General features: G+C 54.3%; 2 protein-coding genes across 2 annotated transcripts; one reads left to right on the plus strand and one right to left on the minus strand.

The window, feature by feature from the left end:
• Window positions 1–83: 83 nt before the first annotated feature.
• LOC106847618 (heat shock transcription factor, X-linked member 3-like) lies at window positions 84–9,358 on the plus strand. Its single transcript, XM_014866976.3, has 2 exons — window positions 84–7,443; window positions 7,864–9,358. Exons 1-2 carry the CDS (start codon window positions 6,943–6,945, stop codon window positions 8,437–8,439), a joined length of 1,077 nt encoding a protein of 358 aa, XP_014722462.1. The 5' UTR covers window positions 84–6,942; the 3' UTR covers window positions 8,440–9,358.
• Window positions 9,055–14,384, minus strand: LOC106839894 (protein EOLA1). The gene is made up of 5 exons (XM_044764268.2): window positions 13,894–14,384; window positions 13,486–13,538; window positions 11,180–11,326; window positions 10,781–11,063; window positions 9,055–9,939 (listed from the first exon to the last, which is right to left on the minus strand). Exons 4-5 carry the CDS (start codon window positions 11,031–11,033, stop codon window positions 9,716–9,718), a joined length of 477 nt encoding a protein of 158 aa, XP_044620203.1. The 5' UTR covers window positions 11,034–11,063; window positions 11,180–11,326; window positions 13,486–13,538; window positions 13,894–14,384; the 3' UTR covers window positions 9,055–9,715.
• Between the last annotated feature and the right edge of the window lie 2,622 nt (window positions 14,385–17,006).

The raw sequence follows: 17,006 nt of genomic DNA on the forward strand, positions 1-17,006 counted from the left end.
TCTGTTATTTCTCTTGTCAACTTAAAAAGCCAATTTGCCTGTTATTTTATCTCAAAATGAGTTTATTCAGGAATGGCCAAAAGAATTGCAATTTGGGATGTGCATGCTATAGCAAACCACAGGCAAATCCGGAAAAGAAAAGGGGGGGAGGTGCTTTTGTAGAGAAAAAGGGGAAGTAGGGAGAGGCTGTTCTAAAGGAAAATCCTTCGGTGGAAGTAACAGTTCAGGGCAGCATAGCTTCTCATTGGCTGAGCTGTGGCATTTCTCATTGGCTGGGCTGTTGCTGGATGAGGAGAGAAATCTTCCTTCAGTAGTAAAGTAGTTTTACTTCCTGTCCAAGGTGCAGGAATCCACCTCTTCCTTTTTGGTGTCATTGAGGGCATATGATAGGACCTTACAGCTCCCCCTACAGGCCTTCCTGACTCCAATTCAATTTAGTTAAGGTTTCTTTTATTAATTTCCATACTCTCTCTCTCTGTTCCTGCCACTTGGCCAGCAAGTCAGACCCATTGAAGGGAAGTGCACAGTACTGTCAGGAGATTAGAGACCCATCTCCTAGCTAGAGGACCACAAGGGCGTCCCCTGGGAGCCAGAGAGTGTGGCGAAGGAGTTTTGTTCCCAACAGTTTTAGCTGTCCATGACCAGTGTCGATGACGTGTGGTGCAGCTGTTCTGAGCGGAAAGTGCCAGAGCTGGCCCCACCCCGGGCTGTGTCATACTCAGTGCTGTCAGGTGTGCTCCCAGGCTCAGCAGTCGTTTGGATTCCATCACTTGCAGCAGCTTGCAAAGGCAGCATGGCGAGTTTTCCTTCAGGAGGAGGGCAAAGCTTCCAGGAGCAGTTCTGGGAACCAAGATCAAAAAGCTCTCCCCTGCACCACATATCCTTCAGTGTCCGGTTTTGTTTTTCCTCCATCATTACAAAATCAGCCTGTCCCACACAGTGATCAAATTTACATTGTTTCCATCATCCCCTCTTCTCCCCCAGATCCTTTTGTCTGGAAGGATTGTATGCAAGAGGGTCAAAGGCATTTTCACAGACAAACATTGTCATACAAGTGAGCCAGAAAGACATGTCATATTCAGGGTGTGGTCAGGATGAAATCCTAACATTTCAATGATTTTCAAAACGGATTTACATAACCCTTTTCATCCTGATTGCTTATCCAGTGAGGGGTGGAGAAGAGGGCAAGGCCTTTCTGGGAACAGCTCCCTTAACACTCACACTGCCTGGTGCATGCACCAGGAGAAAGGTGAGGGAAACAGCCAGGCAGTCAGTCCTTGCTGCAAACTGCGACCAACCTGTCTAGTCAAAGGCAGAGGAATGTCCTGAGAGGGGGTCTGAGTGGAATCTGTCTGGTGTGCATGGAGGACTCCCAGTCCGCATGATGGGCCTGCCCCCAATGTACAACTTGCACAGGCATCCCAAGTTAGGAGTGCAATCATCCACCTCGGAAATGCAGTGCCCATGAGCAGCTCTATCTCTCTTGGTCCCATTTGATATCAAGCCCTTTGTTGCGGGCATCTGCAAAAGACCCAGATGGTGCAGGGCAGCACTCAAGAAGCTTTGACAGATTCAGGCCCCACAGAGGGGCGTCCCAAATCCACAACAGTCCCAGAGTCCAAGACCTGTTCGTTGAGCTTGGCCCGCTTTCCGTCCAGCACAGTTCATGCTGAGGCTCAAAGAGGCCATCGTGGGCAGTTTTAGGTTTTAGTTTAGAGTTAAAGTTGGTCAATTAGGATTTGTCAGTTTGAGGTCCAAAAGAAAATCAGTGGCTTTTCTGCAGCAGCAGGAAAGCCGAGACGCAGCAAGGCCAGGCCACGAAGGTCCAAGTCCAAGTGACAAGCTGTCCTAAGCCCTTTCTGCCTTTTCAGCCTTAGAGTCCCTCCCAATTGATGCCTGAAAAACACACACCTCAGGTCGGATGATCATCAGCCTCTAAGGGTCAGACACGTGATTTCACAAGAGCTCATTAGCCAACTGTAGGGGTTTTGAGGGATTGGGGGCTGACCCAGGAAGAAGAGATGACCAGGAGAGGCAGCAACATACCACAAGCTTTACTGGGTGGTGCCTCAACAGGGTTGCATTAGAGGGGAGTCCCTCAGAGCATGAGATCATCCTGGGGTTTATGGGTCAGGAGGGCACAATCAGAAGGGGAGCGCTATGGTCTGAATGTTTGTGACACCTCAAATGCATCTGTTGAAACCCTAACCCCCAAAGATGATGGTATTATGAGGCGGGGCCTTTGGGAGGTGCTTAAATCATGAGGGTAGAGCCCCCATGGATGGGAGTCACCTTATATAAGAGGTCCCAGAGAGATTCCCAGCCCCTTCCACCATGTGAGGACACAGCGAGAAGGTGGCGGCTAGGGACCAGGAGGAGGGCCCTCACCCCACCATGCTGGCGCCTTGATCTTGGACTTCCAGCCTCCAGAATGGTGAGAAATAAATTTGCGTTGTTTCTAAGCCACCCAGTCTGTGGTATTTTGTTACATCAGCAGGACCGGGCTAAGGGGGGAAGGCAAGGGAGCTGTTAGGAGAGAGGCATCAGAGAGGCGGCCCACATGTCAAAGCGATGTCACTCAGCAGCTCGGGGAGTGGCCTTGGGTCTTAGGACCACAAGGCTGTATCTCATCTATTCTTAGCAGATGTGGGTTGAGGTTTGGCAGGTTCTAAAGGGCCAAAATTCCACTAGTATGAGCACCGTGTGAAATAACTGGACATGTGAAAATTTGGGTTGGGGGCTGGCAGGTTTTTAAGCCAACAGGACGCAGATTGCTGTCAAGAAATATACAACCTAGGGGCCCATACACACAGGTCATCCATCCTTGGCTCATTTGTATAACATGATCTGAACACTGCTTTTTAAAGCTCTACAAGTCTATCTCTATCTTGAGACGGCCTCTCTTTCCCAAGTTGTCTTCCTATTTCCAGGGGCTCCAATAAGCAAAAATCATCAGGAGACTTGTTCTGTTTCCAATCCTCAAAGAGTTTACACCAGAGAGAGAGACTGATTGAGACTGACTTTAACACCACAATTCCTACCGGGATAACGTCCCTAAAGGAGAGTAAGGCTCGTGGAAATCCCTAGAATCCAGGCCTCCCTGTCTAAGGCAAGAAGGGGAGGCCGACTGATAACAAGGCTTGCACATGGATCCTTTAGAAAGGCACATTTCAGCCAGCGGTCCCCGTGCCATTTTTAGCCTCTAAGGACGCGTTCCCTGGCGTGCCCTTAGCCCTGGACCACTACAGAATGAGACGTGACCAGACAACAAAGACTCTCCTTTGGTGCTTGTCCTGCAGTGTGCCAGTGGCTTCATGGCAGAAAGAAGGGCCCCCTCTGGGGGTGAGGCTGTGGGCCCCATTCCAGCTCTACTTCTTCCTCAGGGTGGAAGCTGGGCCTGTGATTCCATCTGCCAAGCCTAGGCTGGGCCTTTCCTGGTACCTGCCAGGGACTGTGCTGAAGAGCAAATGGCACAGACCCTCAGAGCACTCACACAGGCACTGTGACGCAGGAGGTTGCGTCCTCCACGACTGCTCCTATCATTACTGTTACAATGCAGAGCTGTGTTCAAGGACACTAAACCCCACCCAGCTCCTGGTGACACAGAACTTCCTTCATTCCAACATGCATACTGGGGACCAGGTTCACATGATGGTCTCTGCCATGTTCATGCTCAAGGTCCTCCTTCCTAGTCTGGAGGAGGAGACCGATGCACCGAACATCACAGTGGGGCAGGGGCACTATGTGGGAACCCCAGGGAAGGAGCTGTGAGGGGGACCTGGGATAGGAGAAAGGCCTTACTGAGGAGGTCTTGGAGTGGGACCCCGACATGCTGAGGGGCCTCTGGACAGAGAAGAGCATTGCCATAGAGGGAGTAGCAGGAGGACCTTTCCTGACAGGAGCTCCCAGTATGTCAAACAATAGCACCAGGGGCCCAGTGGGGCTGGAGCTCAGAAGATGGTGAGTGAAAGCGGCTGGAGGGCCTCTGGGCTGGCAGAAGCCTGAGTAGGTAAGAGGAACGCAGTGGCCGGGAGACTGGAAAGGGCATGCCTTGGATGTCATGAGGGCCTGTGTCTGAGCCATGGCTGAGAGAGACACCTCAGGTGTGAGGTAGACCAATTGCAGGGGTATGGCTGGTGCCCAGGAGGGAGGGAGATCAGTAAAGAGGCAGCACCCTCGAGGACCTCCTGAGCGATGAGGGCTGGAAAGAGAGGAAGGCAAAAAGGCCACACAGCCAGGCTTGCCCCTTGGCAGCCCCAGGCCTTGGGCCCCATAGCCCAGAGCTAGGCACTTCCTCCCTGACTGCAGGCTGAGCAGAACCTGCAGTGAGTCCAGACTGAAATCACTTTCCCTCTGGGGTGGCTGTCCTCAGTGCTCAATCAGCCGTGCTGTGCTACAGCCACTTGACTCTGGGGGTTTGGTCCATAATGCAGTGACACCTATGGGTCATCTCTGGGGCCTCTGGAGCACTGAAGAGCCAACCAGTCATTTCTCTCAAAGGGTCTTGAGCATGGTTGGTACCTAATAAAGACTGTCGGACTGGCGGCCACAGGGCCAAGTATTGAAATTCTGGGACTGAGAAGACTTTGTCAAGGGAAGCCATTTCCATAATGCCTTTAGTCAACTAGGCTGAAGTCAGCACCATGGGTATTTCATTTTCAGAGGACAAGATGAGCCTCATGTCCTAGATTCTTAACCCCAATGGAAATTCGGTGTCTCTTGAAACAAAGGACTTGAGCTAACGGTCCTACGGAAGACTTAGGACATACGAGTGTCTAAATCATATCAAGTAAATACTGGTTCTCTGCAGAATGCCAGACTTTGGTTTCCCAAGACATTTTCTCTTCTCCAACCAAACAGTCCAATCCCTTTGTATAGGTCATCAGCTGAGTTCATGAGCTAGCACAGGCCACAAGGAAATTTCATTCTCAGTCTTTACAGAACTCACTGAGGCAAAAATACTCTGGTGTGCAACTGAAGGGAGATGGCTGTTCATCCAAAGACTCTAGGAGCCCCCTTCTGAGAAGCCACCAATGGCTTCCATTAAAATTTTTAGCTTCTGAGGGCATGTCCCTACAGGATAAATGGACTTCTTCAATGAATGCTTTGGAAACCTGTTTAGAATCACAAAGACCACATATCAAGCCTAAATGTTGACCTGGGGGCTCCATTAAGGATTGCAGTCCCCAGACTGAAAGGCATCTTGGGAGATTCTCTTTCCAACCCTCTTTGCACTCCCCTTTTAGAAACAAAGGACTGACCCTCAGAGAGGGCAAATGACCCTACTCAGTGGCAGCGAGGACAAACACCTAGGATCCTTGAAGACAGGGCCTTCCTATGGTACCACTCTATCTCTAGATGCAGAGTGAATATTAAGGACAAATTTGTCCACAACATCTAGAGAACACTTATCACCAAAATCCCTGTCCTATCCTCTCCTGTGTGATGAGGATGACTTTCATTTGGGTTTTGTCCCATTCCACACCCAGACTCTCATCTATTTTCAAATACACAGTGATGAGTATCTTCACATTGGTTTCCTTACTCACGTCTAGCTAAACGAGTAGGAATTTTCCTTGGGAGTGAGTCTGTGTAAAGGAGGCCCTTTGAAAAGTATCTAACCCAAGAGCATACAAAATTATTCAATGGACCTACCATCCAGGTAATGGCAGGGGAGGAACACACAGGTCAGGGGTGGAGGTGGACTTCAGGCAAGGAGAGCATGGCTGGCTCAGGGGAATGAGTCAGTGAAATGCTTTGTCTCAACAGAACAGAATAGGTGCTAAACCCCCCAAATGAAGGAATTAAAAGGGGAAGTACTAGAGGAGATCCAATTTGGAAGTGAGAGGCCAGAAATCTGGCAGAGCAGAAGCCAAACCACTCTAAAGCAGAAAGGAAATAGGGCTTTAGAGGAAGCCTCAAGGGAGGCTGTATCCGAGAAGCTGGGTAAGGTGATTTGAAAAGGGCACATGCAGGTGTTCCCAAAGTGAGCTCATCCAGGGCAACCAGAAGAGTTTCTATGGTGAAGAAATGGAAACTAAAGACAATCCTACTGTGATTTGGAGAGGGATGAGATTTGGGGGCAAGTAGAGTTCAAGAGGAGACTCCCTCCCAAGCACAGTGGAGGATGTGGCCATCCACCATCACGCCGGTGCTGTGGGTAACACTGTCTGAGGTGCTTTGGGTGACACTGAGGTTGAGGATCATCAGAAGCACTCCCACTGTGCTCCAGCACAGCACTACTCTGGGGACAACTTGACCCAGGGGCAAGACTCCTTGTTTGTGTCCATCTGAGCAGGACCAACCAACCAGCAGGAGCAGCAGGAAGAGACCAAAGCAAGAAGTGGGGTCGAGAGGAAGAAAGAGGGGGCTATCAACCCAGACTAGGCAAATAAGCCTGCTAGGGACCACCGTCTACTGGGAAGCACAGTCCCCCAAGGGTCTATCTGACCCGCCTGGTCTTGGTGGGAGCCAAGCTAGGACTAACCAGGGCCAGGCCCTTGAGCACACCAGAGAGGTCAGCAACAGGTCCCCCTCCCTGTCTTTAGAGGTGGGAGTGGAGATAGGATCATGCTTTCTCAACCCATCCAGGGCCCAGCCCCATGAAACAATGTGCCTGGTGACTGACCGGAGCCTTTTCTGGGAACTTGAACCAGAAGTTTCTCTCCTTTTAGAAAAGAGAGAAGCTGGGACACTGCATCCCTCCCCTCCCCCACACTTGGCCAGGGCTCCTGCTCCAGACCAGCTGTGAGCCACCCTTGTGACATCATGTGACAACTAAAGAGAACGATGACTTAAGCAGCCGGTTGCCCCACTATAGAGACTCTAGAATTTTGTGGACAGTATTTACTGGGCATCCCCACCCTGACCAAAGGCATTTCTGATCTGAGAGTTCAGTGATCTGGTCTCGGACAGAAAATGCTCCTGACCTAGACTAGCTCCATGGCTAGTCAGAGTACCGACCAGACAGAGCAAGTCAAACAGGCCCCATCAGGTGACCGAGAGCCAGCAACAGAGGTCCCATCTAATTCATCCCTGGATCCAAATCTGGATTCAAGGGAGATTTTGGAGACCCACAGTGACCAAGCCATGAGCCAAGATCCAGGCCCCCAAGACAACCCGCGACCACAGGATCCAAACCAAGGCACCGTCCACATGGAAGAAAACCACCACCTTCTCGGGCTCTCCTTCCCAAGAAAGCTTTGGATGGTAGCTGAGGATGACGCCTTCACGTCTGTGCGCTGGAATGACGAGGGAGACACCGTGATCATTGAAGAGGATCTTTTCCAGAGGGAGATTCTTCACCAGAGAGGCCCAGGGAGAATTTTTGAAACAGACAGCTTGAAGAGTTTTATCCGCCAACTGAATCTCTACGGCTTCAGCAAAATTCGTCCAAACGACCCTTCGCTTCACTCTTCATTCTCAGGGAACAAGAGAATCATGGTAAAGTAGAGCGTCCTTCTGTTTCCCATGTTCTCCGTCCCTCGAACATCTTCCTAGTAGACCAAGATGAATGATGCACTGAAAGGGCTTAATTTCTGAGGATAACTTTTTTTCACCTGAGACTTTACTTATGGAAAGATGAGAAGGTATAGTTGTTCCTATGAAACGACAACACCCTCAGAGGTAATCTGCAGGTGTGACAAAAGACTCTGAGAGGTCACTTAATGTCAAGGAGATAGATGCACCTTAACCTAGGTATTATGTATGTTGAGTGAGCTCAGGCTCCAGGGCAAAATGAAACTTGCCAGCAAGTTAAAAAGATCTTTTCTCCCTAGGAAAACAAGACCATTCTGATTGGGGGGGGGGGGGGGGTGTGAATATTTGCTCCCAGGATGACTAACAGGATTGATTTCATTTCAGATGTACCGTAACTCCAAATTTCAGAAAGACAAGCCTCTGCTCATCGAGAACATTCGGAGAAGAGGCGACCTGAGAATTATCGCTCGGCCTGGGACCAGCGCAACAACTCCAAAGAGAAAGAAGCAGGTAGCAGCTACGAGGCGCTCCCCACGAATCCGTCACAATGAACCCACCAAAGCAGCTGACGAAATGGCCCAGAAGGAAACCCCTAAAGCTCAGGGAACCAGTGGCACCTGGTGGTTCTTGTGTTCTGATATCTGTTCTGTGAGATGTGCCCTGGAAAATGGTCGCCGAAGTGAGCCAGGCAGCCCAAGTGGGGAGGGCACGTCCAGGAATAGTATGTTTGTGCCCCTGGCTACTGCTGGAAGGGAGGGCGCAGGGGAACCACCCACCAGCCCCCATTACCCAGATCATGATTCGGTGATGTCCTTATACAACACCTGTTATTCCATCCTGCTGGCTGCCCTTTCAGTGATGTCCTCAAATGAGGCCCCTGACGAGGACGAGGAGCACAAGGGCTCCTCAGATTACAAATGTGTACTTTGTGAGCACTGCAAGGACAATCCAGGTCCCTAAGCTCACAGATGACCAGTGACAGATAAAAACGACTGTTTATAACCATGATGCAAAATTCTGAGGGAGTAAATAAAGAATCTAATGAGAATTGTAACCCGGTGTTCTTTCTAACTTGCGATACTACACACACCTCCTCAGATAAGCCTGAGGAGGCTGGAAATCCTGGTCCCAAACAGGCTTTGGTCCCCACTGTCCTCTCATTTAAAGAACCAGCGTTTTCACACATTCAGCCAAGGACTTGGCTAGGGAGTATCAAGGCAAGCCCAGGAAGATCTCGTTCCCTGAGCCTGGCCTGGTGGTCAGGACACAGAATAGCCTGACTCTTGACCTTGGGGCTATCATCTAACACTATTCATGCATCTTGAAATAGGAGAGTCTTTCCTCATGGGTCCCCCTAAGATGCCAGAAAGTTTCTGATCAGCAGCTGAATGTCTCTTGACCAAGAGCCAGGGGTCTTCCAAAGAGGTCCACCTAAAAGTAGGGCCACCTCATTTGCCGAGGGATGTCCAACCACTGCCTGGTTTAGCCCATCATGCTCATAGGTAACAACCATTAGAAATTTTCCCAATAAATGACAAAAAAAAAACAAAAGAAAGAAAAAGACTTTCTACAAAATAAACAATGCTACTTATCACTTTTCCGAAAGAGCTGTATTTAGGCTCCTTTCTTCACACATGAAGTGGCTGTGCAACATGTCTAACACTCATGCCCCATGAGCCAAGGGACACTTTTACAACAGAGCAAGAGTCTTCTGCAAGGACAGACAGGTGCTCTGTTTCCAAGTCTGATGTCCTCTTCATCAGGAATGAGGCCATCCAGGGCTGGTCACTCTCCAGCAATCACTCAGCGCCCGCTCCCAGCCTCCACACAACGTCCCCTGGATGCTGTGCAAACACTCTATGAGTTTGACTAGAACAAAGAGAGGGGAGAACACTAACGATTCCTCTTAAAACGTATTTTTTGGTCAATCCAGAAATCAGCTGGACCAAAATGAGTGGCAGCGCCAAGAACTCTCTGGCAGCTTTCCCTTTTTCCTGAAGGTCAAAGTCCTTGAGACTGTCACCGAGCCCAGAGACATGCAAGGAAAGTCCCGCTCCCCCATCCCTGCATCTGAGTGGAGAAGCTGTTTACATGAACAGCACATAGTGGGTAGCGCGTTCCCCTGCGGTGCCAATCCACACCGAACCCGATTTCCACGTCCTCCGTTTGACGACGAGCTGCTGGGTCATGATTTAGCTGGTCTCTCGGTGACCTTCCTCTGAGGAGCCCACGCTCGTCAGGCCTCCTCCTCCAAGGGGATCAGGTGCTCTGGGATGTCTACCTGGAAGACATCCTTTCCGCCTTTCCTGGGGATGGGCTCCAGCAGCCACCTGGGGTTTGAAAGCACCGTCAGGAACTTCTGCTTCAGGTTGGTCAGCACGGCTTGATTTTCCAGTTCCACAACCTCATCAGGATCTAAGTTTTCTGGACACTGCAAAGTTTCCCCAATGTCAACGAGCCCTGTACACAAAGAGAGAAGCACAGAGATGTTTTTCCTTCCATAAACCAGGACCTGCCTGTCAGAGAACATGGGTATTCAAAGTTACAGCCACCAGAGACTAAGATGATATCGCCCAATGGACACGGAGTGAAGTGGGTCACTCTGAATGAGCACTTCTGACGTGCCAAACTCTGTCCGCAGGATTCTGGGAGAGGCCGAGGGAGGGACAATCAGGAGGAGAGGGTCCTGTCCTCAACAACCCCACCAAAATAACAGGCAGATCCCAGTCAGACTGCTGAGGGCAGCAGGTACAGATCACAAGGGCCCCGGCCCCTGCAGGGAAATTGGAGGCCCTCGGGTCCCCAAGCACTTCACCAGGTGACCGGAACTGATGTGGGACCTCAACCACTGAGGGGTCAGGGGACTTGCCCAGTATGCAGCGGCCACTGGGGGTGGGACAGGCACATAAAGCCAGGCAGGCAGCCTGAGTCCAGAGGCCAGTCCAACCCGCTCTGTGTGCTGTGCTGCATCTCATGGACTCTGCCACACGCATGCACGCACAAGCACATATACACACAGGCAAACCCCACATGCAGACTCAGACCTCATCCTGCCTCTTGTATCACAAATGGGAACGGAGGCCCAGGATGGAGAAAGGGTTCACCCTGGGTTGTGGAACCTCAGCCTGCCAACCCTCAGCCAAGTGCCCCTTGCTGCCCCTCTGAAGGTGTGTTGCTGAAAGAAACCACATAGCCCACACATGCAGCAGTTCAACAGAAAACAAGCCACCAATCTCCAGAGCAAGGTCCCGGGGGCAGCCCTGGGAGGTGTCTGAGCAGTGGTCGGCACAGCAGCACTTGCCGGCTATCACTCCACGGCCGTACTTTTCCCCTTCCTGGAGCAAGGCCTGAATCTGAGCGGGGGTCCTCCCCAGCCTCTCCACCAGCAGCTCCCTCCAGGCTGCGTCTTCCCAGTCCCTGTGAGCAATGTGGATGGCGATGGTACAGTCCCGGTGGCTGCTCAGCAGGGGACGCCAACGCGTCTCCACAGTCTTGACTCCATTTAAGACAAAACCTGCATAGGGCTGCCGAAAGGAGAGGCAGTTGAACTTCATCTCCCCAGAGCTCCTTGGGCCTCACGTGGCCTGTGGAAACGCAGAACCGCAATGTCAATAAACCTCACGCATCGGCACTCCAAGCTCATGGCCCGTGGGCCTGACCTCTCCCCAGCGTCCCCAAGGTGCCCTGAAACCCCACTGACCTGGACGGTGGAGTAGCAGAGAGTGCTGGTTCCTCCTTTCAATCACCAGACAGTCAGTTGACAGGCCTGACGGAAGAGGCTGGCCACTGGGATGACTCGCCCGTCACATGGAGTCTTTGGGGAGCTCTCGGAGCAGGTTGGGGACAGCTAGAGAAAGGCACAGCCAGGACAGCACGTGGTCAGTTGTACAACAGAGGTCACTGAGCCCCAGGGCAGCACAGAGGAGGGAGGGACGGAGGGCCCCTTGGCTTCACAGCACAGTGGGCTGGCTCTAGCCCTCTCCCAGCACAGACAGGGACAGTCCTGGGCTATGCTTCTTCTCCTGCCACCCCCGCCCACCCCAACCCTCTCTGCTTCCTGGCACTGCCACTGCCAAGGCACCGCAGGTCCCAAATCTCCCGGCCCCTACCACAGGGCTGCTACCAGAAATCCTTGCTATCCAACCTCAGCTGGGCCCAGCGGATGCCCTCGATCTCAGATGGCCCTGTCAAGTGTCTCCTCCCGACTGACCCCTTTGGCTGCTATCCTCCTCCAACCCCTTCTTGCACCACTGCTCTTCGCTGTCAGCAGGAGTCCCAAGCTGAGAGAAACGAATCATGAGAGCAAGAACGATCGGCAGCAATGTGCAGGCACTGTCTCCATGCCAGGCCCTGGGATGGGCACGATCCACGGATCATAGAATTCAACCCTCAAATTACCAGGTAGGGGCAGTGCTACTGTCACCCCACTCTACAGCTGAGACGGAGGCACTGCAGGATGAAGAGAGAGCTCACCATTACCGGGGACCTAACAGCATGCACACCCTGTCCTTGGCTCCTTTCCCTGTTCCTGGAGGAGATCCCTCCTTGTCACTAGGGGACAGAGCTGTGCACTGGGAGGAGCAGGGCCCCAGGCTCAAACCTCAGCTGGGTCATGGCACCTCGGGGAACCTCATCCTCCACGAGACTGTGAGAATGGGGGCTGAGGCACTGAGGGCACCTAACCCAGTACCTTCCAGAGGCTTCTTTCCCCAAGCAGCAGAGACCCACACTTCTCACCACCGCCTGCAAGGCCCCACGTGATCTGCGCCCCCCTCCAGCTTTTCACTCTCATCCCCACTTTATTCACCACCCTGCAGCCACGAAGGCTTTCCTCCTACCGCAGGGCCTTTCTAGGTTGTTACTGGTTGCATTGTGGCCCCAACAGTTTCACGTCTTGAAGTCTCAGTCCGTAGTTCCTCAGAATCTCACTTTATATACACAGAAAAGGTCTTTACAGAGGTAATCAAGGTAAAATGAGCTCCTTATGGTGCACCCTCATCCAATCCGACAGGTGTACTCATAAAAAGCGGAAATTTAGAGAGACGCACACAGAAGAACACCATTTGAAGAGGAAGGCAGAAAGTTATGAGCCTAGGGATGCCAAAGATTGCCAGAAAACCACCAGAAGTCGGGGACAAGGACAGAACAGCAGATTCTGTCTCATAGTCCTCAGCAGAGGCAAAGTCGGCCGACACCTTGATCTTGGACTTCCGGCCTCCAGAACTGTGAGACGACAACTTTCTGCTGTTGAAGCCACTCAGTCTGCGGTACTCTGACATGACCGCCCTGGCAAACTAACAGAGCTGTGTGCTCCTGCCTGGACGTCTCCAAGGGTGGAGGCTGATTTCTCCATTAACAGTACATCAAGCACGTTCTTTCACGTCTGCACATCTTCTTCTGCCCTATTCGTCACCACCTGTATCCTATCCCATAGTTGGCTCTCCCACAATTCACTGACTATCCTCCTGATGGTGAGTCACAGACTGCTCTGCACTTTCTGTCACCATAAAGGACGTCCCCACAAACAGGTGTTGACTGAAGATATAGTTAGGAGAAGGCCTGGGTCACACAGCATGCACATCTGAGATGCTGATCTGCACCAGCAGAAGGCTTTCCACAGGGGCTCACTTCCGTACACTCCACCAACCACAGGCAAGGGCCATCTCCTCACACACTCGTCGGCCCTGAGCATCTCCTTTCACTTAACCTTTGCTAACCGGATGGGTGACCAAGGGTCGCCCTGTTCACTGGCTTTGGATTATTTATGAGAGAGGCTGGATGTCCCCCTGTGGCCTGGCCACTTCTACTCTCCTCCTGGGGTAGACGACTGGACTGCAGGTTTGCCTAGTTTCTGCCACTCGCTGTCTTGGTCCTTTTCTCATCAGAACCACAAAATCACAACCAGGAGACCTGAACTGTGTGGCTGGGATCCCTAGAGAGAACTGAGGTAACCGTAAAGGTATGAAGGGGGCCGAGTGCCCTCCTGCCTCCTGATGCGGACAGTACCTGCTTGGTGGCCTGAAGAGGAAAGCCTGTTCCTCTGGTCTCGGCTCCTTCGCCTGCACAAGAACAAGAGGGATAACGAGACAAGGTCATCAGGTACGAGACAGCAATGTGGGCTAAAGTACCAGAACGGTCTTCAACTCAGCAGGGACTGGAGGCCAGCAGGACCCGGGAGGGTCCAACTGGAGGGAAACCCCTCACGCAGGCTTTGGCTCTGCTCATCACGGCAGTGGGTCTCTCTGGCCCCTGAGGGCTGTGGGACCACATAACGCCCCAGTAGCTAGCAGCACAGCACATCACGTCACGGAAGCGGACCGTGTTCTGAGGGCACAGCGGAGCCCGTGGCCTGGGTGGGGGCACAGCTGAAGGGCCAAGCGGGACGCAGGAGGGCAAGCACGAGCGCGGACCTACCGGTGCCTGTGGACCGCCACACTCGCCCTTCTAGGCGCAGACGCACGTCGCCGGTCCACACACGTAGAAGGAGGGCGGGCGTGTGATGGTGGCGGCGGCGGGACAGGAAAGAGCGCCCTGGGTCGCCTGCGCGCGCTCCCAGCCCAGGGGTACCGTCCCGCGGAGGGCTGAGTCCTGGAGCCTTTTGGGCTGCGCGGCGCGGGTCTCCCGGATCCACGGGCCGAGCGAGTGGCGGGCGCGTTGTGCCGACTCCGCTGCAGCCACTGGGCAGCAGGGTCCTCCGCCTCCCCGTGTCCCGACGGGGCCGCCTCCTACACCCAGGAGAGGAGACTACGCCCCGGGACCGAAGACCGCGGCGGCAGTCTGTCCCCGCGCCACGCTCGCCCAGCCGCTGAAGGCCCTTTCTTGCGGGAATACACGAGCACGGACCACGTACGTAAGCACGCAGCACGCCGGAACTCAGCACGCCTGTACGAAGGCACGCAGGCACGCAGCCAGCTTATTACGAAGACACGTGCTGACGTCACGAGCACGAGTGCACGCGGTGCCCCGCCTCTAGGAGACGTCGATGGACTCCCCAGGCCCCAAGGGACGAGGGCTCAGCAGGCCCGGTCGGGGCCTGGAGACCAGCGGCTGGGAGCAGGTCAGAAAGGGGCAAGAGGGGCTAGGGGGAGAGTGAGGCGGGGGACAACGTGAGCCAGGGGGCGGGGCTGCGGGGAGGCGGAGGGGCAGGGCCGGGGCTGGGAGGGGCCGGGGGAGCCTTATGGAAGCCAGACCTGAGGGAAAGAGCCGAGGGAGGAGCCGCTATTGAAAGAGAAGGCGGGGCTGAGGGCGGGGCTTCAGGAGACGAGGCGGAGCTGGGAGAAAGGTGGGGGAGGAGCTGGGAGAAAGGGAGGGAGCATGAGGAGGGGCTAGGCGCCTGGTGCGCGGTGACCTCAGAGGCAGAAGTCAAGTGGCAGCCACAGAGTTCTTGGCTACCTAGGCCGACCCTCCGAAGGGACCCTGGGGGACGCGGAGGCCCGGAGAGGGCAGGACCCCTAGGCTGAGTCCTGTGCCTGGAGTGTCAGGGTCTCCTTCTTCCAGGCCACCGCGGGCGTGCCAGGAGGTCCTGAGGGGCAGGCTTGATATGGCCTTTGTTTGCAGGTGAGAAGGAAAGTCCCCACTCTTTTCTGCTGCCCCTCAGACCTGACGTGTCCCCCCAGTGCCCCCTTCTCTGTCAAAGCTGCCTCTTGTCTTGACTCTCACTTAGGAGTTGAAGGCACTCACTGCCGCGCTGTGCTCCTCGACATCCCTGCGCCCTTCCTGGGCTTTGCCTGGATGACCCAGTCCTGGGGCTTTGCCTCCCAAAGGCCTGATCAGAATGAAGGCCCCTCTTCCTGCCCCATGGCCACTTCCTGAGTTCCGGCCCCATAGTCTGGGGCCCGTGCTGGTTGTTCCCAGTGCCTTCCCATCGGCCTGGGTGCTGGCTCTTTCTAGTCCAGTGGGAGCTGCACAGGCCACCCATCCCGTTTCCCAGCAGCACATCTGCCCTCATCAACGCCTTCCTGAAAACCCTGCTGGGCCCTTGCCCGTTGAAGCCCAAACCCCTTGGGGCCCTGGGGGGCCTTCTGGTGGGCCAGCTCTCTCCCCCGTTGTGGCCCAACATGTGGGTCAGTGTGCTGGGGAGCCCCTGCCCCCTGAGTGTACCCACTTTGCCAGGACTCCCTGCTTTGGCACATGGTCCCCGGGGGCTCAAATGCCTGCCTCTCTTGTCCTGGCAGACTCCTGTCCTCCTTCCAGGCACAACTTGAACATCCCTTTCTCTGCCCCACGCCTGGTGGCAGGCACTCCTGTCCCTGGGTTCTGGCGGCACTCTAGCTCTCCCTCCCTCCCTCCCTTCCCTGGGCTCCTATCTCCGAGGGTTGTAGCTGCTCTCAAAGAGTCTGGGACCCCCTCAGGAGCGCTGAGGTCCTTGAAGGCCAGGACTGGCTCTTACTCGTTTCTGCAAGCCGCGGGCCCGGGGCACAGGAGTTGCTCAGTCAGTGTGGATCAACAGAGCACTGCCTTCTCTTCCAGTGAGCTGCAGCTGCTTGCTCCTTGCCGAAGCTCCAGGAAGCGGGAATGCTGGCCCTGAGGTGAGGTGAGGAGCAGAGGGCCCCTTCGTGGGATTCAGGCCTCGGCTGCAGGGGGCCTGCTTTCTTCCCCAGACCGTGGTTCCATCCCCATAACGCACATCCCCATACCGCAGCCCATCTTCCTTTTAGGAAGTCCTTTTAGCATGTCCACCACTGCTCTTTGTGGCAAATGCCCCCAGGACGTCGCCTCCTCTTCGGAGCCCATAGCATCTGCTCAGTCAGCCTCTCTTCCTCCTCCCTCCGGGCAGCACCCTGCAGAACTCACTGTCCCAGATGGGCTGTCTGAGCCCTCGCCTTTGCAGTTTCTTATCCTTCACCCTTCCAGTGACCGGTGTCCATCTAGCCCACCCCCCCAGCTGTCCCCTGGGAACTTGCTGCCACGAGGCCTCTCGGTGCTCACCACTCTGGCTCTGCCGTCCCCCTCTCTGGCACAGATGTTCTCCTGCCTGGCTCATCCTCTCTGCTCCGTGTTACTTCTCTGCATCCCCTCCCCTCTGCTGCGCCTGTTACCCATTTTCCTCACTTGCCGAGAGGTGCAGAGTGCACCATGGAGAATGCTGCCTCTGCCTCCCATGTGCTTCTTTGAGGCCCAGGGAAGGTTCCCGTTGGCTCCTGCCACGTGTTTTGCAGCACCACAGGTCTGGGACCGGCTTGACCCAAACTCCCAGTTTCCCCCATATACTTCTCGGCAGGTCCGGTTTCCTCCTCTCTGAAACGCCTTTTGCCCGTCTTTCTGTTGAGCTGCTGGTCTCTTTGGTGCGGAGTTGTGGGAGCTGGTTCTGAAGCCTGGGTGCTCATCTCCCCTTGGTTGTTTGCGTTTCAGATTCCTCCTCTGGCCCTCGGGGGCTGCTCTCCTCCTCCCTTTGCATGCCTGCTTTGCACTCGGCATTCACCTAGACTCTGGAAGTGTAAGTGATCCCAAAGGTCAGGGAATGTCCACCACCCCTCCAGCTGGAGGCTGCCCTCCACCCGCAGGCCCGCCACCTGGGAGGAGTGGTC

Source organism: Equus asinus, chromosome X, assembly GCF_041296235.1.
Source record: "Equus asinus isolate D_3611 breed Donkey chromosome X, EquAss-T2T_v2, whole genome shotgun sequence".
NCBI lineage: Eukaryota > Metazoa > Chordata > Mammalia > Perissodactyla > Equidae > Equus > Equus asinus.